The sequence below is a fragment of the Hemibagrus wyckioides genome, linkage group LG02, assembly GCF_019097595.1.
Source record: "Hemibagrus wyckioides isolate EC202008001 linkage group LG02, SWU_Hwy_1.0, whole genome shotgun sequence".
In the NCBI taxonomy this organism is placed as follows: domain Eukaryota; kingdom Metazoa; phylum Chordata; class Actinopteri; order Siluriformes; family Bagridae; genus Hemibagrus; species Hemibagrus wyckioides.
The window spans coordinates 7,568,773-7,590,525 of NC_080711.1; the positions used below are offsets into that span (position 1 = coordinate 7,568,773).

Here is a 21,753-nt window from a genome sequence, read left to right on the forward strand (position 1 = left end):
CTTATGGCTCTTGATCTACAATCAAATGCTCTAATGTTATGCTATACCCACATAGCTAACAAATTTCATATCAAATATTGTGCTTTTTACGGAATATATAATTGTACCACATTTAAAGCCAATGGTGATGTCACATTTCGTGGTGCCTCAATGTAAACAAGAGGCAGAGCAGAAAAAACTTATTTTAATGCAAACCTCTTGAACTGCATTAAATTGTCTTCACACTCAGCAATGCCTCAAAGAATATCAGATCTTTACCTGACATCACTGCAAAACTAATAACTTCACTGTTCTTATTATAGCTTTCAGCCATGGTGCCATCTCTTATATACAATATTTTCTATACAGTTGTTTATTTTCTTGTTCATATTAATGTTCTAGACTGTAAATTCTGTGCCATTTATAACCAAATGTGAAATGTGAAAACTCAAGTCTAGTGGTGCCACCTTCTGGTAGCTTCATGATATTGTCTGTTATGTTACAGGCCATGAGGCGTCATTTTCAGCACTGTTCCACTTTTAGGGACAAATATATTGATCATATTGCAAATAGGGTATTATATTAAAATAAGTTAAATCTAATTGACTCACTGTCAGTCTTACTGGAAGCAGCTGTAAAGTGTAATGTTTGGTGCCATCTACTCTCTTAGTTCTTATACTGGTTCTGCTACTTAGCAGTCCTCTTGAAGCTACCTATGCTTAGCCTCCCTCTTGCACAAGGTGCTTCTCAGGGTCCCAAATATATGTTGAAACAATTACATTATGTACATAATTTCCTGAAAAGGCGTAACAAATAGATTATTTATTCAAAACAGGTGATATATAGTGATCACGTCTCCCTGATTCTTGTTCAGAAGTTATTTGTCATCTAGTTAATACTGCTTCTGTGATATGAGATGTGATCACAGGACACCTCATTGGAAGTTTTTTTGCTGCTGCTGTCTGGATATCACTTTGTACTTTCAGCATGTTCTACAAAGCTAGTAGTGGTGTGAATGTGGCAGTCATCTCTGAGACTTGTTCACAATTATTTTACAATATCTGAGGTTTTCAGTACAGTACAGGCTTGACTAGAAGGTCCCTGTGAAATTTTTCATATACTTTATCATATACTTTATTATTTATCACTGTGTGACTTTTCTGGATGCTCTCAACATCCAAGGCTATGCACATAAGGAGATATCCAGTTTATTCTCACCATTCCTGATGGTTACCCAAGGTTCAAAGAACCATGTTTACAAATGGCCAAAAGTTTGTGGGCACCTGACTATTGTATGCTATAGCATTAAATTTTCCCTTTTCTGAAACTAAGTGCTGTGCCAAAACATGTTTTGGCATGACAGTGTCCATGGGCACAAAGTGAGGACCATGAATAAATGGTTTGCTATAGCTGGAGTGGAAGAACTTGTGCCGTCTGCTCATTTCAGCCCGAAAGAAAACCTTTTGGATGAACTGGATTGCCAACTGTGCCCCAGACCTGATTGCTCAAACATCAGTGCCTGACCTCACTAATGATCTTTGTGGCTGAATGGGAACATGTCTGCAGAGCTATGCTCCAAAATTTTGTGAAAAGCCTTTCCAAATTATTGGAAGTTATTTTGACAGTGCCTATATCTGGAATGGAGGGCTCGGGGAGTGCACGGGCATCGGCTAACAACGTGTACTAGTTTTCTCTTGCTTGCTATGAGTGTCAATTACGCAGTATGATAGCTTAATGCTAGTTAGATAACGCATAATAGAGATAGCAAGTGAAATTGACTAGCTATCAAGTTAAGGGGGCACCCGGATTTGAACCGGGGACCTCTTGATCTGCAGTCAAATGCTCTACCACTGAGCTATACCCCCGATGAAGTCCTGAAATTCTTCACGCTTTATGACATTTGAGATGGAAAGTGCGTTTATAACTTACAGATAATTTTACGTACATGTTCATAATTTTCTTCTGATTGTGCTATAAAAAAATATACTACTAGCTAGCCGAGGAAAACCAAATCTAAAACAACATTTTAAGCAAATAAATTTGTATTTTAGACATTCAGCGTGGGTTTATTCATACGTTTTTGATTAGAGTCACGCAGCCGCGGAGTTTTCAGAAAGTTCAAGAAAACATACAAGAAAACTTCCCGCACGCGTAAAAAAAAAAATAAATAAATAAATAAAAAATCACAGCGCGCTCCCGTGTCGTGCGTGCCCATGCGCGGGAACGCGGAGCGCAGGATAGAGCAGTGTCGTGCCCGCGCTTCCGCGCGAGTCTGCTCGTTCGGTGACAGACAGCGGTGCAAAACATCACAAGCCGCCGCCGCCTGCACTGGATTTCTTGCTCAGATACCTGCCCGAATTTTACACACAATAATAACGAAGCATTAACTTCGGGACTCTATTCTGATCTCCTTTTTTTTCCCCCCCATCTCATCTGTCGCTCTAGGATTGTTTGAAAATGAATCCGCTGTGTAGTAGATGTAACCGAGTCGTGTATCCTACGGAAAAAGTGAATTGTCTTGACAAGGTAAGCTAACCAAAATGTATTTGGCTAAGTGCACTACCAACACTCCGATAGCACGAACACGCCATATTTTCGCAGATCCTCATAGGTTAATGAACAGCATTTCTACTTTTATGGGGTTTTTTTTTCCCCTTGCATTTAGGTTGAAACGGAAGCGGAACCAGTTAGTTAGCCAGCTAAGGCTAAGTAGCTTGTTGTGGTCGCGCAGTGAACGAGGGTTGCTATCCAGCTAATATTAGTGGCACTTTGGCATTAGCCGCTGCGCTAGCTCATTTGTCATTAGCCAAATGCACGTGCATATTCCTGGATAAGGAATGCTGGGTCGCGAGTCATTTGTGTGATATCTAAATGCTTGCTAAACAGAGGATGTAGCGGCGGGGGCGCGCCTGTGTGTGTGTGTGTGTGTGTGTGTGTGCTTGCGTGCACGGCCTCCTCCGTCGTGCTGAACAGCAAACGAGGAATCTGACGTGTCACACAGTCCCTGCAGTTCACTTCAGTGCAAAACGGAAGTCCTCGAGAATAACGCTTCAGCACACTTCTGTCAACAAGTTACAAAATTACATATGATGCTATTCATCTCGACACACTACAAAACACATGGCCGATGCCTCTCATCCGCCTGATCATCGTTTCCTTCGGTGCATGCCTTCAGTACTGACAATACACAACAACTAAATAACTACTTCCCCTGATCAACCCTTTGCTCCTGTTTTCTTCCTTCCTTCCTTCCTTTTTTTATTATTATTGACAACTTGTAGTTATTTGTATATGCAAACCGATCAGTGACTTAGGAAAAAGCTCAGTTGCAGGCCATTGCAATAGTTTGACAATGTGGGGGAAGAAAAAGACTCTGGACAATGTAGACTGTAAAGGCTTGGTTGGAAATAATCTGAGTATCCTTCAGTCAGTTCAGCCAAGTCATGAACAAAAACACAGCCTTTTTTTAAAATATCCATTTATTTAGAAATAAACGATGGCTGTTCGACATAAAGCTATACCACAGTTTTGATGGAGGTTAACAAGGTGACTTTGCAAATTTTTAAAAATGGCCTAGAAGGACTGTCAGATTGCATACACACTCCATGCAGAAGGCGTAAAGTCTCAGCCCCGTTAATAAAATATCTCCGGAACTTTTGTTCAGAAAAGGGTTTCGCGTCCACTTTGTGATTTATTTCGTAAGCAGAAGAAGTAGATTAGACGTTAGACCCCTTTTTCAATTTCCTATTTTGACAACAAAACTTTTCAGCTGCTGTGTTTTTATATATGTGTGTGTGTGTGTGTGTGCGTGCACTTAAGGCCCCAGGTGATTTGTGTAATGTACTTTAAAAATCGATTGATTTCTTACAGAACGGCTAATCATGAATCAATGGATCAGAGTAAGCTTGAGTCCATGGCTACTTGGGGCCTGCTAAAGAGAAAGTGCAGTTAAAAGAGGCAGAAAGCCTCCCACATATGATTACTCACATATGATCTAGAACAAGTAAGAGATTATTTAAGCACAAAGAAATATTAAACTGGTTGTGACAAACACAAGTGTTGTTGTTTGTTTGTTTTTTTGCTTTGCTTTGTGTTGTTTTGTTTTTATCCTCATTGTAATATGGATTTTGGTCTGGTCCACATTAACACAGGTGCAACTGTTCTGCCTTTCTATCCACACTAATACAAATACCGAAAACATGTTTTAGGGAAAGCTGAAACACTGGCATGTGATTGTCATGTGTTCTCATCAAATCCAAAATTATGGAACTTATTTTTCACTGTTTTTTTTTTTTTTTTGCTATTTTATTGTTTACAAGCCACACTGAAGCATATAAGGAATCGTGTGTTGTGTTCATTTTGTCAAAATAAATGAAAATGGTGGAAATGACTCAAATGTCAATGGTCAGACACCCAGTGTTCATGCCCAGCATGCCATTTTCTGTTTTCTGTTATGGCGAGAATGTGGACACGAAATTTGTCTAAAAACAGTAGTGGCTAAAATATTAAAACAGTTCTTAAAGGACCTGTGTTAGCGTGTATGAGGCCACTGTGTCATAGTGCACTGCTTTGCGTGCAAGTCTGTTAGGCAAAACCAATTTAACCATCTCAGAAGACATTTGCATTTCTCTGCGATATACAGTGTGAGAAAGTGTTCAGGAAAGCTTTACCAAAACTCTTGTTTGTTGAATGCAATGACAATGCAGCATCAGGCAGGTAGCTGCTGAGGTTGTAAAATTATCCTCAGTATGGCTTAAAACAGATTGGTTAAAAAAAAAAAAACACCAAAAAAATAAAAATGCATTGAGGGGAACCATATACACCATTACAAGCAGTGAGAGGTGAAGTGAATAACACTGATTATCTCCTCTTCATGGCACCTGTTAGTGGGTGGGATATATTAGGCAGCAAGTGAACATTTTGTCCTCAAAGTTGATGTGTTAGAAGGAGGAAAACTGGGCAAGCGTAAGGATTTGAGCGAGTTTGATGGAGGGCCAGATTGTGATGGCTAGACCACTGGATCAGAGCATCTCCAAAACTGCAGCTCTTGTGGGGTGTTCCCGGTCTGCAGTGGTCAGTATCTATCAAAAGTGGTCCAAGGAAGGAAAGGTGGTGAACCGGCGACAGGGTCATGGGCAGCCAAGGCTCATTGATGCACATGGGGAGCGAAGGCTGGCCCGTGTCATCCGATCCAACAGATGAGCTGTTGATCAACTTGCTGAAGAAGTTAATTCTGTTTTTTATAGAAAGATGTCAGAATATACGGTGCATGACGGTTCAGAGCTGTTTCGGCAGCAAAAAGAGGACCAACACGCTATTAGGCATGTGGTCATAATGTTATGCCTGATCAGTGTATACACAGTCATTGAACACCTAAAGGAGTGCTGACCAGTTGGATCTCAGGAGACAAGTTACTTGTCTCAACGTAAATGATATCAGCTTTCCCCAAAAACATGCACAAAAATGGTAGTTACAGTAGTTGTAATTATAGCCCCATACTATACAATCCCAAGCTGTGCCATTATGAAGCTAAAAATAGTGTCCCAAATGCTGTAAGTAAAGGGGCGGGGAGGTGAAGGAAGCATTTATTCTACATGCAGCATGCGCATGCACTTAACAGTATCAGTTCATAAAGGAACGTCATTTTGTGTCTTTAACATCTGTCTGTTTTCATCACCAACATTTGATCACGTTCCTTCAAAAGCAGCCCACATAAAAATTAGACGATGAATTTTTGACAGCAATTGTGGTACAACAATTGCAGTGTCGCATGCTTCTGTACAGGAAGCACACAGGAAAATAAGTTTATCTTCATGAAATTCTTGATGAAACTTACTCAGAGTTTCATAAGTGCTACAGCATCAAGTCATCTAATCTGCTTTATGTGAGTTGAGGTCACAATGCTTTGCCAGTCAGGTTTCTTGCCAAGTTGCTTGTGTCGGCTGTTTTGCAGTGGAGGGATTTATAACGCCTTTTGCATTTTGGTTATTTTGTGCCTGTTTTTCCCAAATCAACATTCTAAATAAGTTGTAGAATCAAATTGTTTTGTTGTACTGAAACAATCATTTTTATATGTAGGAGAGAGTGGGGTCAGAGTAAAACATTCTTAAAAATCCACTGGGGGTTTTTTTGTAACCACAAAAAATACATTTGACCGTTAAACACATCTAATTTTAATGTTCATATCAGAGGAAGTATAAGATTAAATCAAAGGACGAAATAGCGACTGACCACACCCGGCCCTTAGGTGTGATGCTTTGGTGTATTTCGGAGCGGCTGCAGAAAACTTTTCTCAGCCTGCACTGTTAGAGGATAAATGATGCATAAGTTTTCTGAATAAATCATTTTAAAGGACTCTAGAGGCTCCTCAGCTGCACTGAACAGCCGTCTGATTATTTGATGTTAATAACTTAACCAATCAATATATATATATATATATATATATATATATATATATATATATATATATATATATATATATATATATATATATATATATATATATAGGACAGTTACTGACCTTTTGCAAATGACCTTCAGCTGTGATTAAGCTAAAGGTCTTTCAGTAACAAGCTCAATCTAAGGGAGTCACTGACCCGTACTTTTCCAGTGGTTAACATAATTGCATGTAAAATAATGGACATACATACAAGGCCATCTTCTACTGAGCCTAATTAACTAATAGCTACTGAGTTAAATAGCTAAAGAAATAGCTACTAAGGTACATACCTAATCAAACTTGAGCCCTTAATTATGTTGGTAAATTTTCAGTATTCCCCATATAAAACCAGCAGACAATCTTATAGATCAAATGGAGACAAGTTTATTCTTCCTCTGAGGAGGGAGCAAGCAGCAGCAGCAGTGAATTATCTCTTCAGCGATACCACAGTATCAAGCCCATGATCAGGTCAGTAGTAGCTCTTTTATAGTGAGGTATAAACTATAGAACAATTTCTTATGTTACAAAATGAACATTTATAGAATGGGCATATAAAAGATTCTCCATCTCATGAGTAGGTAAAAAAGCTTCAGAAGGTGTTTCCCTGTATGCTTAACCAAATTTATCAGCAAAAGAACAACTGATAGTCATAATCTAATAATAGTGATTGAAGTGATAATGCAGAGAAGCACTTCAGTGCTTAAAATATAAATGGTATGTTAATGCATCTATTGCAGTAAATTGTAATAGTTAATCTTGCCTAGAATGAAGAACATACACCATATGGCGAAAGGTTTGTGGACCTTATATGTGCTTGTTGAATGTCCCATTCTGTCCCCCACCACCAGCCTTGCACCCATCTTCACTCGTCTGTCCACTACAATTTCCTGTGTGGCTGTTGAGATTTGCTCATTTCAGCCACAAGAGCATTAGTGTGATCAGGCGCTGATGTTGGCCGAGGCAGCCTGGGACACAGTCTGCATTCCAGTTCATCCTAAAGATGTTCAGTGGTGTTGAGGTGTGATGGTCAGATGTCCACAAAGTGACCCGAGTATTCAAAAGTCATGTAAGCTGAAGTAAAACTACTCGGAAGAAACAAATACGAATATCATTTAAAAAAAAAAAAAAAAAATCCTATTACAAAGGTCAATATCAGTCACACCATACCAATTATTTCCTAACCAGCTCTTTGTCTTTATTTGTGTGTTGTATGGGTTTGGCAGCAGAACGTGTTGCTTGTTTTATTAAACACTGGGCATACAGAAACACTCGTTTTTGCTCAGCACTTGACAGCTTTAACAAATGCAGGTCAAGTCAAAGTCAAAGAACTTCACTTCAACCATATATAGCTGATGCAGTACACAGTGAAATAAAACAACGTTCCTCCTAGACCAGAGGTGCTACACAGAACAAAAACAAAGTACATGTGACGCAGACAAACATAGAGATAAAGCTAAACCATACTTAAGCATTGACACTGAAATAGTTGTACATACTAGGATTGGATAGGATTTTTGTACTGTGTTGCATTCTCTTGCATTTATTTGTTTAGATTTTGTTTGTCATTGGTTTGTTCCATTTGGTATATGTAGTCTGCAGGCAAATTCTTAGCATTTTGCATACATAACATTTGACATAAAACATTATGTGCAATTACACACATGCACGTAGTACATATGTTTAGAGAAGAAAGTCACATGTCTTTGAAAACTAACTGTGTGTAAACGGGAGGTTAAGTGGAATGTACTTTCTTTTTCTTATCTTTAAACCCTCCCACGGTCAACACTGACTTAAAGTCCAACAAACTTTTGATCCGCTTCTTTCTCTTAATAATTAATTTCCATGTTCTTGTCGGTGTATTTTTGGTTATAACATTTCTAACACGGGGACATATTCAGAGATAGCAGTTGGTTAAAACTAGAACCCTGATTGCACATCTCAAATAAATATTTAAAGACACATGGTCTGGTTGCAAGTTCCCCCTTTTTTTTTTTTTATCTCACTGAACTTGTAATAAATCACAAGATCTTCATATTGCCATCTTCAGTTTGTCAAAATCAATTATTTATATGTATTTTCAGTATTCAGCTATGAGGTGTATTGGACTCTTCTCATATTTTCTGAACATCAGATGTTGAATTAGGGAACTGCTTGACCCATACAGCTATAGAATTTGTTCATTAAATAAAATCCATGGTCATCTTTCTAGACAGTGATCTGGCTAAATAAGAAGTTAACTCTCTTAATTGCTCATTTATTTACTCTTTGCCTTTCTCTCTCTCTCTTAGTACTGGCATAAAGGATGTTTCAGCTGTGAGGTATGCAAGATGACTCTAAACATGAAGAACTACAAAGGCTTTGATAAGAAACCATACTGCAATGCGTAAGTATCTCCAAACCGCTTGCGTTCGTGTGAGACAGTGACTGATTGCCTGTTTATAGTGTCAACACGGATATGTTGGAAAAGGCATGCAAACGCCGTCACTTTAAACACACCCTCTTTACACTAGGTGTTTGACAGGCAAGTCCGACACATGCACAGAGCTGTAATCTTGAGAAAGCCAATATATTTTTTATTAACTTTTATTCATATGTCATGTGTTAATTTCTGGGATTGTGCACGAGTGACATGTCGGATGATTCTAGAATACTTGTGGCTCCCATTTTGTGTAACCTTAGTTAAAACCAAATCAATATCAATCAAACTTAACTATTTTGTTGAAGCATCCTGTACTAGTCTTGTGTTTATCCAATCAAATTCTTTCTAGAATGAATATGTCCCACCCTCCAGGGATGGATCTTGGCCTACCGTATCAGTTTGTTAGCAATAAACATGGTCTTTGCATTAGATGCTTCCTTGTGACAATCCTATGGCTTTGCATGCAGTGTTACAATTATAACATTCCTAAATTGAACCGGAATTTCTGACTGTATATGTATGCCCATAGTCTTACTGGATGCATCAGGCCCAGATGGGTATTTTCACTTGCTATTGGACATGTTTGTGTTTTCTTGAGTTTCTTTTCTCATGAAATTTCCCTAAGGAAACCTAAGTAAAAATTCATTCTTTTTAACAGTCCTAACCCACTGACCGTTTTACCTTCTGCACTTTCATTAGAAACATAGATAGTTTAAATATATTAAAGCTAATTTCAATTGTTCTCTGAAATGTTTGATGAGGACTGGAAGTGTGAAGACATGTCTTCTTTAATGGCTAATTCTGAGGTGTGTGTTACAGACACTACCCAAAAACGTCATTCACGAGTGTTGCTGACACTCCCGAAAACCTACGCCTGAAACAGCAAAGCAAGATGCAAAGCCAGGTAACACACACACACTCTTTCTCCCTCTCTCTTTCTCTCTGTCCATTATTTCAGCGACGTATACAATTTTGCTCGAATACCTTTGGACAGCCAAAATAAGGATATTCTAAGAAAAGAAGTTTCAAACCCAACCATTCCTTTTACCTGTTTACCTTTGTTAATGCTGACTCAGGGTTTTACTCTTGCTTGCTTCTCTCTTTCAGACCCAGACACTTATAGATGCGCAAACTGTAATTTTACTGTGTTAAGTCATTGTGTCTGCTATATTTAGAGTGTTTGTGTATTGACAAAACTGATGTGATGCCTTGATGCTAGTATCCAGAAGGACACCCTTTTTGACCCATATACAAGGTGCATGTTTGTAACAAAGCACACAATCAAGTTTGTCAGGTTTTATCTTTTATCTTTATAGTGTCCACTACCACACACACACACATTTTTTACATTTACTACATTTTTATTTTGTATATTTTCAGTGTTCAGAAAAACCAATCAACCCATGTTTTTGGTAGCTGAGTTGGGTCTAAATAGGGAAAATTACCACATAATACCATGAATCCTCATATTCGCGTGATTGTTGTCATTCTACATTCTTATTCCCTCTTTGAAGTCTGGCTATGTTACTTGTTGCAGACGTCCACGTAGGTATTTTTCGGTTTAACATTCCTTTCTGTCCATTGGAAATTTTTTGTGTGTGCTTTTTTTCCCTCCTATGCTATTAGTCCATTAGTATTAGTGTATAAACCATAGTCCTTCCACCACCAAAATTAGTTTGCTTAAATGTAGAATAATGATTCATTTCTCCTCCTTTGTTTAGCCTGGACTGTGTCATAAATGCCAGGGCCTATTTTTGATTTCAGACCCTTTAATTAGGCAGGCATAAAATGAGAAGGAACATTGGCTGGACTGGTCACTGCTCAGAATGTGCAAAGACTTTTCTGCTAGATTAGTAAAGTAGTCCATCTGATTGTACTTTAAAATCTTTTTTAACCAAACATACCTTCTGACTTTCCTGGGTTTTTATGCTTTGAAAATAAAGCCCTCATTTCCAGTGCAAAATTTTTGTCAGAATAACAAATCATTAACAGTCTGTTACTTGATCTAATGCCTTTTATTTATGTATATTGCAGGTGCTCTACAAGGAGGAGTTTGAGAAGAACAAAGGGAAAGGCTTCAGTGTTGTAGCTGACACACCAGAGATGCAGAGAATTAAGAAAACCCAAGATCAGATCAGCAACGTAGGTCACAGGCAACACACGAGCTCTTCCAGTGTGAGCTTTAAGTTTTTATTAAATTCGCAAAGCAGTGAATTCACCAAAATCTTTGTCAGAGGTTTAGTTAAAATGGTGTATAGCATAAAGGGTCACAAATATTTGTGCATTTGGTTACGTCTTACTTTTTTGTAAGGGGGAAACAACTAGAGAGTACAAAACCATTTTTAAGCCACAGTTAGACACTCAAGGGATGAGTGGAGCCATGACAGGATAGGATGGAGATTGCAGTAGTGTTATGTGATGAATATAATGCTATTGTTATAATAGCTCATTTAATCAGCCTGAGTGATCATGTTATTCTGATTTCTTGATTGGAGAAGTGTGTAATATGGTTACATCCACTGGATGAATAAGTATGTTGAGAGGCATAGAAGAGGGAGAGAAATGAATAAATCCTGTCCAAAATTCAGCTATAGAATTAGACAGATTTGGCATGAATACAAAAGCATGTGGGTTCTTCATTCTCTATTAGCCATAATCATGACCACACTGCATGCGAACTCTCCCAGAACAACATCTTGGACCTGCTTTCTGCGCTGCTTTGCTGTGTCATTTGAGTAAGCAAAAAGGTCAGCTGAAACAGGAATATGAGACATCTGTTGAGCGATGATGGAGCATCAAATATCTCTGGTTCTCTAGAACAGATGCTTCATCCAGCATCAGTGCACAAAGTGCTGATGAAGACGATCTGTTGCAGAATATGCCTGTAATTGATCTTTAACGTTTGTTATCAGCAGTTACAGTTGTCCATGCAAAACCTTAAATAGTGCTGAAGGCTAATCAAAGTGTCTTGCTGTGAACTGGTAATTAAATAGGTGAATATTAGTGCTACACTACTTTGAAAGCTTCCATTCATCTCTATGTTCTTAGCAATCTGGTGGTTAATAAATCGTTAACTGTATGCCCTAAATAGACTTAAATATAGACCTTGGCCTTCCTTTTCCAGGATTATAGTGACATGTAAAGGTCTTTTAATAGAATCCCTGTCATAGTATTTTACTTTAAATATATACTGTGGTTAGACAGTGTGCATCACTTATTCATGTGCAGTTCATTTGTATGTGTATGTATATTGTAGATTAAATATCATGAGGATTTTGAAAAGAGTAAAATGGGAGGAGAAGTTCACCATCCACCTCCGCAACAAAGCACAACTCCAGGTATATACTCCCTTTCAACCCAAACGCACCGCTAATTAGAATGCTTGTGCTTTTAGTTTGTAATCATTGCTAAGACACTACAAACAGTTACACACTCTGCCTTTTCTCTATCTTTGCTTTTTCTCCAGTATATCAACCCCCAGCTGCATCGCAGAACTACCACTATGAGCCAGAACCAGTGCGCCAAGCTGCTGCAGCTCCTCCGCCTAGCTCTGGGGTAATGAATTACACACATTTACACAAACACTGTTTTTTCTCCCTCACAAAAGGTCTTTGGAAGTCTCTCAATATCTACTGATCAGACACGGCAGTTTGTTTCCCTAAATGATTCTGTGTGAATACCGTTGCTTTTCTTTATTCTGCTCAGGATCGCAATAGCGATGCACCATTAAGGCCAGTTCTGCAGTCGTATTGTCTTTACTAGACTTGTCTTTGTATTACTGTTGAGTTTTGTTATTGGGCTATGAGTAGAACCCCAAAAATAAAATTTGAGTCACAATAATAAAATCACTGAGACACTTTATTTATCCAGTCAGCCAGTCATGTGTCATCAGTGCAGATTTTGCAGGTCAAGATCCGTGGTTAATGTTCAAATCAAATATCAGAATAGGGGAAAATGAGATGTCAGTGACTTTAACCATGACATGGTTTTTATTGGCTGCCTTGAGCATTTCAGAAACTTATGATCTGCACACATAACATACTTAAGAGTTTACTCAGATCGGTGTGGTAAAACAAAATACATCCAGTAAACAGCATTCTCTGGGTGTAATCATTAATGAGAGGTCAGAGAATAATTGCCAGAGTGGTTTTAGCTAATGGGAAGTCTGCAGTGACTCGACTAACCACTTTTTACACCCATGGTGACCATTTCAGTGAGCCTGTACTGTAGCCTCAGATCCCTGTTCTTGTCTGTCAGGAGGGAAACCTAATGCGGTTCAACTCAGTCACAGTTTGTAAATGGTGGTTACAACTCAGTTGTAAACGGTGGTTATTTGACTTCCTGTCTGGCGGTTCTCCTTTGACCTCTCAGTTCAACAAAGCACTTCCACCCTCAGAACTGCCACTCACTGGATGATTTTTATTCTCACCCCATTCTGTATAAAACCCATAGACCATTAACAATTCCTGGAGGTATTCTGAAATGTTCAAACCATTACGTCTGCTCCCAATATCCATGCCACACTTAAAGTCACTAAGATCATGGGGTTTTTTTCTAGATTATGATGTTTGAAATATTACATGAATGTCCTGCACTATTTCTGCATGACTTTATACATTATCCTGCTTCTCAGGTTAATTGCAGGAAAGAGAAGGTGTAGAGGTGTTCCTAACAAAGTGATTAGTGAGTGTATATTGAGGATTTGCCAGTCATCAGTAGAACTATTACTGAGTCCCCAAAGAAAAGTGCCATATGATGTACCACTATTGGACTATTTCTGTATCTCTGCTTCTCTTATTATCATGCCTAATATGCCTATATCTTTGCCTGTTTTCAGAAACGTTACCGGGCAGTGTATGACTACACCGCAGCTGATGAAGATGAAGTGTCATTCCTTGACGGTGATGTGATTGTGGACGTGCAGCCAATTGATGAAGGATGGATGTATGGAAGAGTGGAGCGCACTGGTCAGCAGGGCATGCTGCCTGCTAACTATGTGGAGGCCATATGAGAAAGTAAACAAGAAAGTGATAGAGGGAGATGAAGAAAGATGGAATGAGAGAGATAGAGAGAAATGGATAACAGGAGGCCCAGTGCCATTCCATATTTTAAGAGCTATTTTCTTTCCTTTCTTTGTGCTTTCTTATTACTTCGCCTATGCCGATAACTCATGCAAAACACATGCATACAAAAATGCACTCACACATTTATATAGTGTAGACATACATACACATTGTGTATACCCATGTCTTGCTCTACCTGCTCTGTTTCTCTCTGCTCCCTCTTAGATCTCGCTGTTTGACCGTCTACCTTGTCTTGTTTTTCAGTCTTGGAGAGGTGCTGTCACAAGTGGCACTTAACAGTTAAATGACACATTCACAGCCAAACAGACCTCTGAATTTTTTTTCAAGGCTGCTTTATAGCACTTCGTGAACAGACAGCCCTAGCCATGTCAATCATTCCACACTTGCCATGACAATGAGATCCTGTTTTCTTTTCTGACCTTTTTGCAGCCTGTCGCTAGTTGTACCTATCATTCTAGCCCATGTGGCATCTCAATGGTTGTGCAGTAGTAATGATGCTTGAACATGAAGACTTCTGATCATTCCATTTGTTCCACTGAGTCTTAAAGCGTATCCATCAGACCTCATGGGTATTGTAGTGAAACTGGAATACATGTGTGTGTATATAAAAAGATCCTCTTACTGTGGCATCGGTTTGTGTATGGGTGTAGTGTGACTGGTGACCCTGCTCACGAGGCAGTGTTTCAATCATCTCCTTCACATGTAACACTTCATCTCTGTGCTTTCATATAAAACATATATGTTCTAGTCTCTCTTTTTTTTTTTGTTGCACACTTACTGCGTAAAGGTAAAGTGGTATTCTCTGCTCTTCATAAAAGCAAAAAGTAGATCCATAGCACTCACCACTTACCTGAGAGCAGAACTGGATAACCAGTGAAAGGGAAGGAGGAAGCACAATTCTGTGGACCATTTTAGTGTTTTTTTTTTTTTTTTTTTTGTCTTGACACCGATTAAGCCTAGTCCTGGACTAAATATCACTGTTAACCTCCTTGTGAAAAAATGCTTCAGAGTTGTAGACTAAGCTAAATCTGTGCCTAAGAACTATCCCTATATATGTTTTAACTCTCTTTCTTTTAGTTTTGTTCAGGAACATTCCGTGTGCATTGTATGATAATGTATCTCAGCATGTATCTCTGCACTATTCTTTATGAAGTTATTGTTTTGTTTTGTTTTGTTTTTCCTCTCATCCTTTGCATATTCTCATTACTTTGTTCATATTGTATGAGCCGGATTTGTAATGTCAGTTAATCAATATCAGTGGAATAAAACAGATTTATTTGTATATCAAGACAGGCCAGTTTGTCAATAGAGACAATACTCTGAGCTTTTGAACCTAACATATCATACTGCACCCTATGTAGGAACAAGAACAGTCCTTATTTTGCTGCTTATAGTGTGCAAATTACACAGAATGTCACATAAGAGATCCAACATATATGTTTAAAACTAAAGGTCTAACATGAACTTTTTTGTTTTGAGCTTCTTTTTTTTTTCTCCACATGGTCAGTTGTTGAATGTGATCTTTGCTTGTAAAGATAAAGCAGTTTGTCTCATTACCCTAAATAAGAACGATTTAAAGTGTTACCTTTTCTCTATGTGTTCTGTTGCTTCTCAGATCTCGTCTTCCCTAATTAACTAACATAGAACAGCCAGCCTTTACTTAAATGACAACCGTTATCAATGCTGCGTGCTTTTTCCCCTTGTTTCAGTCTCCGGTTCTATTCTGACGTTCCGTAGTATGATGAGCTTGAGGATCAGCTTTGCACAGCAAGATCTGCACTTTGTGGCCAAATGTATGTGGACATTTGGGTACTGAACATCCCATTCCAAAATAAATTGTTCCCAGTTTCCTGCAATAATTGCCTCCACTCTTCTGGAAAGGCTTTACACTAGATTTTGGAATTTGGCTTTTAGGATTTGTGCACATTCAGCCACAAGAGGTCAGGCACTGATGCCAGGTGAGAAACTGTCATAACAGTTCATCCCAAACCTGTTTAGGTCAGTGTAGATCAGGGCTCTGCAGGTCACTGGAGATCACTGGAGGTCACTTCTTCTACTCCAACCCTGGCAAACCATACACTCATGTTTGGGCCCTGCCCTTAGTTCAACCGTTATATGGATATGACCCACATATTTGTCAGTTGTCCACATGCTTTTGGCCATTTAGTGTAATTCAGCATTAAATTTATACTAACACTGTTAGTTAAATCACCTCTCTGAAAAGTCTCCTAAAATTATTTTGTTTATTTGTAAACATCCATATGACCATAAAGCACCTCGACTATATCTGCATTATAACTCGTTCTGTGTTTCACGATAAAAAGCTCAACTGATCCATATAACAGCTTGTCTGGTCCTAGTGTTCCTTTATTGTACATGGTTACAGAGTGGATATGATTTGAAACTTGACTGTAAAATTCTTCCAATCTGGTCACGAAGCCTTCGGTCATGCCTTTTCTAAGTGTAAGAATGCCTTCAGTTACTGTTCTTATGTGTAGCATACATATATACCTGAACAGCAAAGTGATAAAAAAGAGATTGCTATAGAATTGGAGACAAGTACAACTATGCAACATCTCAAATTGACAATATACATTATATAGCCAAAATTTTGTGGGCACCTGGCCATTACATCCATATGTATTCCTTCCCCCAACTGATACCACAAAATTAGAAACACAATTGTCTTTGTATGTTGTTTTAGAGGCCCAAACTATCATAAAGGCATAATTTGGAATGGAGGACTTTCCTGCCCAAAACCCTGACCTCAACCCAACTGAACACCTTTGGTATTAACCGGAATCTAGATCAAGCTTCCTCAACCAGCATCAGTGCCTGATTTTACTAGTGCTCTTGTGGCTGAATGAGTACAAATCCCCACAGCTACTCTCCAAAATCTAATGGAAAACCTTCCCGAAAGAGTGGAGGTGAATGTAACAGCAAAAGGAGGACCAAATCTAGAAGGAATGTTCAGCAAACACATAAGGGTTTTATGGTCAGGTGTCCACAAACTTTATGAGATAGTTTGTTAATGTAGCTCAGATTACTGAACACTGAAACACTGAGCTAATGACAAAAACTTTAATATGCTAACAATTCATAAAGCTGAGTCTCTATACATGCTCTGAATTAAGATTGTATACATGGATGACATTTTTTTTCTGTTCTTAAAGAGCAAGATGTAAATGTTTTAGGTTTAAGATTATATAGATCTGAGCAACTCTTTTCATGATTCTTATACCAACAAACTATAGATTCTTATCACATACATCCTAGAGCTTCTTTTTTATTTTAGTGTCTGTTCGGTTGTATGTGTATGTTTTCAGATGTCATGCCACACTGAGCTCCCATGCTCAAACATTAAACCCCAGGTTTAACTGCTTTTCTTTTAATGCATATACAGTAGGTGATATAGGTGAGGTGTGGAGATGCCTTGTGTGTTAATCACTAAAAGAATCGTTCAAGATCTTGTGTCTGGTCACTGTGATTGTATATGAAACCCTTACTGATACAGATCTGTTTATTTAAAACAGAGATTGTGTGCATTCTGGAGTTCAATTCATTTTCATTTACTGCAGTGAGGTTGTCTACCATTAAATCATCAGTTTGCAGAATCATTAATAGAGGTTCTTATAATGCATCACAAATGCAATCTGTCTTTTCACCAGTATATCTGAAAAAAAAAACATTATCTTTTATTAATATTTTTATTCATTAATAGTTGTAAACTGAATTTCTTTTCCAGTTGGATTATTTTAATATAGCCACATTTAAAAAGGTAAGGGTCTGGGATTTGTAGCCAGGGAAAGCCAGACATTTTACACCGTAATGAAGAGTTTAGACCCAGGTATTTTATTGGGGTAGACGTTTGGGGGACATCTTCACATGTCCTGTGTCGGATCTCCATCAGACATAAAAGTCATACGCAATTGCAGTATGTGTTTATATAGCAAACTATAGCTAACATAACTATATGTTATAGGCTATATCTATGAACTATATTTATACACTGATCAGGCATAACATTATGAGCAGTAAGAGGTGAAGTGAATAACACTGTTTATCTCCTCATCATGGCACCTGTTAGTGGGTGGGATATATTAGGCAGCAAGTGAACATTTTGTTCCTAAACGTTGATGTGTTAGAAGCAGGAAAAATGGACAAGCGTAAGGATTTGAGCGAGTTTGACAAGAGCCAAATTGTGATGGCTAGACGACTGGATCAGAGCATCTCCAAAACTGCAGCTCTTGTGGGGTGTTCCCAGTCTGCAGTGGTCAGTATCTATCAAAATTGGTCCAAGGAAGGAACAGTGGTGAACTGGTGATGGACAAGAAGAGCAAAGGCTGGCCCGTGTGATCCGATCCAACAGACAAGCTACTGTTGCTCAAACTGTTGAAGAAGTTAATGCTGGTTCTGATAGAAAGGTGTCATTAGGCAGGTGGTCATAATGTTATGCCTGGCCAGTGTATATAGCTTTATCTAGGGTATATTTTATGAACTACACCAGTGTTACAAATGTAATATTGCAATAATCATAATCTTTATATAATTATAATTTTTACTGTGCTGGCCAGAGGTGTGGCCATCAGGGTGGCACACCTTACTTATGCCCAGTTTGTTGTTATGGAACAATGTATATCTAAAAAATACTCTTTTTAATATTTCAAAATTACCTTCATATACAAATATACCTACCCTGTTATAAATCATACATTTGGAGCATCAGTAGGAGTAGCTTATGCAGTTGGACGCCCACGTTACCGTGAAGAGGGAAGACAGACGGGGGGGGGGGGGTGATGCTCTGTACCGGGCTACACCGGAAGTCGCTTCTCCACTCACATCTCCAAGATTTGTCCACAAACAGCTCGCCAAGACTGTGTTCGTGTTCTCCGACGCAGACACCATGGTGGACATCTTGGTGCTGATGTTCTTCGCGATCATCGGGCTCGCTTTTCTCTCCTACATCATCTACATGCTGTGATGCGCGCGCAGTAGCATTCATGGGGCACTGTGATGGATGATGTGCACGGACTGCGCCTCCCAGGGAATCTCCCAGGCAAAGAGTAGGCCATATTCATATTTACTGGACAAAAATGTCTTTTTTTAGTTTTATATCTAAGAATTTGTGCATGAAAAGAAAAAGTCCCACATTATAGACTATATATTATATGTATTATGATTATTTTTGGCTACATGTCGATTCTAAGATCTATCTATCTATCTATCTATCTATCACTGTGGTCATAAATCACAATTGCATAACAATAAAACGTTTATAGGGCTCATTTACATATGGTAGATATCACTAGGCTGTTGCAAAGGTCAGCATTGCATAAAAAAAATTAACCAATTACGCAGTCCTTATAATTGGTGACCTGTCCAGGGTGTACCCCTGCCTTTCGCCCAATGTGTGCTGGGATAGGCTCCAGCAGACCCCCGTGACCCTAATTAGCAATAAAGCGGGTATAGACGATGGATGGATGGATGGATGGATGGATGGATGGAGGGATGGATGGATGGAGGGAGGGAGGGATGGATGGAGGGATGGAGGGAGGGAGGGAGGGATGGATGGATGGAGGGATGGAGGGATGGATGGAGGGAGGGAGGGAGGGATGGATGGATGGATGGAGGGAGGGAGGGAGGGAGGGAGGGATGGATGGAGGGATGGAGGGATGGATGGATGGAGGGATGGATGGAGGGATGGATGGGCAGTCCTGATATATAAACCACATATCAATGTATGGTTCATTTTTGTGATCTTGTACAATAATATATTGTGGTAGATTATAGTCATACCTGTTACATCCTTAAAAACAAGGTACTTTCATTGTACTCTGTTTTTAAAATACTCTAATTGAAATTAGTCAATTTAAAAATAAAAAATAATAATAATAAAAAACTAACAAATCCGTATTCACCATTATTTAGGGCATATACGGTAGACCACAATTTTATATAGTGTTTAGTGTTTATTTCCAACTCTGACATTCCTGATAGATAGATTTTTTTGTTTACTGATAGAGATAAATATAATAACTGTACTGCAACAATAAGACCTGTTGTGGTTACAGTTTCAGGAGGAAACCTGGAGGAGGAATGATGGTATTCGGCCACTGGAGAGATGGTCTGGTCATATCAAATGGAGCCGGAGCAAGAGGAACATCTTTATGAAAATTGTCGTCTCAAATATTCACACACTTTTCTCCCCATTTTTCCATAATGATGGTTTCTTGATCATCCTAACCACCATCACAGTGCCATGAGATCCTGCTGTACTTGTTTTTAAAGTGTATGACAATAATATCTGCAGCTTTTTCTTTGTAACTTTGAACTGTCTGTAATGGAGTATATTAATTAGTTGAGAAAAATCTGTTCAAGTGCTTGTGAGTTAGACAAAGGATAAAGAAATGGAGAGATTGAGACCATACAGTAGAATCTTTCAAGGCTACATTTTATTCACTTCCTTTGATGACTTCACCAGACATGTAATATGCACACTTTTTAACCTTTATTCTTCCACAGGATAATAACTGCTGGGGCACTATTTGAAATAAAGAGGCAATGAAAAATATTCTGGTTTTATGTCATTTATTATTGTAACAAGTTTGCCTGCCATCTACTCACAATCCTTTCTCGTGGTTAGAAGCAACAAATTGTTCCCAGTTTGAAATCGATAAAAATACTAAGAAGACTGCAGACTTCTGTGGTCATTGATGGAAGAAGTCTAAAAACAGATGCTAAGATAGCAAATGGAACCTTTATTATTTTTTTTACTAGCAAAATATCCGAGCACCCAATCACTTACAGCCGTTTGTGCGCGTTCTTTCGCGTGGATACGTGGGATTTTAGCGACATCTAGTGGTAGTAATGAGAACAGGACACTACCTAACCAGCAAGGTAACTGTGTCTAATTGAGTCATAGATACTGTTCATGGATTCAGGTATATGACCTGACTATATAAACTGAATAGCAACTTCAAATGTTGTCTTCCAGCCCAGACAATTTTGTCTCCTGACAACATATTAATTACTGTGAGCCCTGTATCTCGTTTTGGCCCTTAAGATGATTCCCAACTTTATGGTACGTTTGTTAAGAGTCTACTAATGCTGAGAGCTGGATGATGTGTGCCACATGTCTCATTGATCTGTAAAGTCCAGACCAACTTCTGTGATTATATCCCCTACATTACAATAAAATGCATAAATATCATATTTCTTTACTCACAACATCCAACTTCAATTCAGATTCTTTATTTGTCATGTTTTGCAGCTGTGTTAACAAAAGAAAGCCACCAATTTTTGTCGTAGTCCAGCTTAAAGTATTTATAATGCTATCTTCACCAAGAATGTTTTGTCAAAAAGCTTCGCAGTAGCCTGGAGAATACAAAGCATTGGAATTTAATGGAACAAAAAGCTTTTCCTACTCCTTTTCCCTTTAGTTAGGCTCTAATTTATTTTTATTATTTGATTTTGAATGGTATAATATTGAAGATACAGCAAACAAGTCTGCTACACGTTCTGTTATAGTTAAATACCAGCAAGCCAAATGAAAACAATCAATGCCATAAATTTGAATAGTTTTTTTTCTTGAGAAACACAGACAAACACTGAGTGCTGAAACACTTGCATGGAATAAAACAGAGATGATTTATATAGGAAATGAAACACTTTTGGCCACTAATTTGAAATAAACAATGCAACATAACAGTTTAATTGAACCCACCCTCGTATTATATGCCTATACTTTGTTAGTGTCCATGTGGGTTTTCCTTTAGGTGAACTGGTTTCCTTCAAACTCTCCAAAACATGTCAATAGATGGATTAGTTAAAAT

At 38.5% G+C, this 21,753-nt stretch overlaps 1 protein-coding gene and 1 non-coding gene across 3 annotated transcripts; one reads left to right on the forward strand and one right to left on the reverse strand.

The window, feature by feature from the left end:
- Positions 1–1,772: 1,772 nt before the first annotated feature.
- On the reverse strand, positions 1,773–1,844 carry trnac-gca (transfer RNA cysteine (anticodon GCA)). Its single transcript has one exon. It is a non-coding gene; the product is annotated as a tRNA-Cys (tRNA).
- A 372-nt stretch (positions 1,845–2,216) lies between these two features.
- On the forward strand, positions 2,217–20,492 carry lasp1 (LIM and SH3 protein 1). Of its 2 annotated transcripts, none has more exons than XM_058415616.1 (8): positions 2,217–2,505; positions 8,707–8,801; positions 9,657–9,741; positions 10,872–11,012; positions 12,094–12,175; positions 12,304–12,392; positions 13,675–18,984; positions 19,993–20,492. In XM_058415616.1, the coding sequence occupies exons 1-7, from the start codon at positions 2,437–2,439 to the stop codon at positions 13,846–13,848; spliced, it is 735 nt and encodes a 244-aa protein (XP_058271599.1). In that variant the 5' UTR covers positions 2,217–2,436; the 3' UTR covers positions 13,849–18,984; positions 19,993–20,492. The 2 variants fall into 2 exon arrangements, with proteins under 2 accessions (XP_058271599.1, XP_058271605.1); XM_058415622.1 differs by having other exon boundaries at positions 2,221–2,505; positions 10,872–10,979.
- The last annotated feature ends 1,261 nt before the right edge of the window (positions 20,493–21,753 follow it).

What these genes read in the sequence shown, in the direction of transcription:
- lasp1 (XM_058415616.1), top strand. Translation starts at nt 2,437, where the DNA reads ATGAATCCGCTGTGTAGTAGATGTAACCGAGTCGTGTATCCTACGGAA. An exon ending in AACACACGAGCTCTTCCAGT is followed by an intron (nt 11,013 to 12,093) that starts GTGAGCTTTAAG and finishes TGTATATTGTAG; the next exon opens with ATTAAATATCATGAGGATTT. An exon ending in GCAACAAAGCACAACTCCAG is followed by an intron (nt 12,176 to 12,303) that starts GTATATACTCCC and finishes CTTTTTCTCCAG; the next exon opens with TATATCAACCCCCAGCTGCA.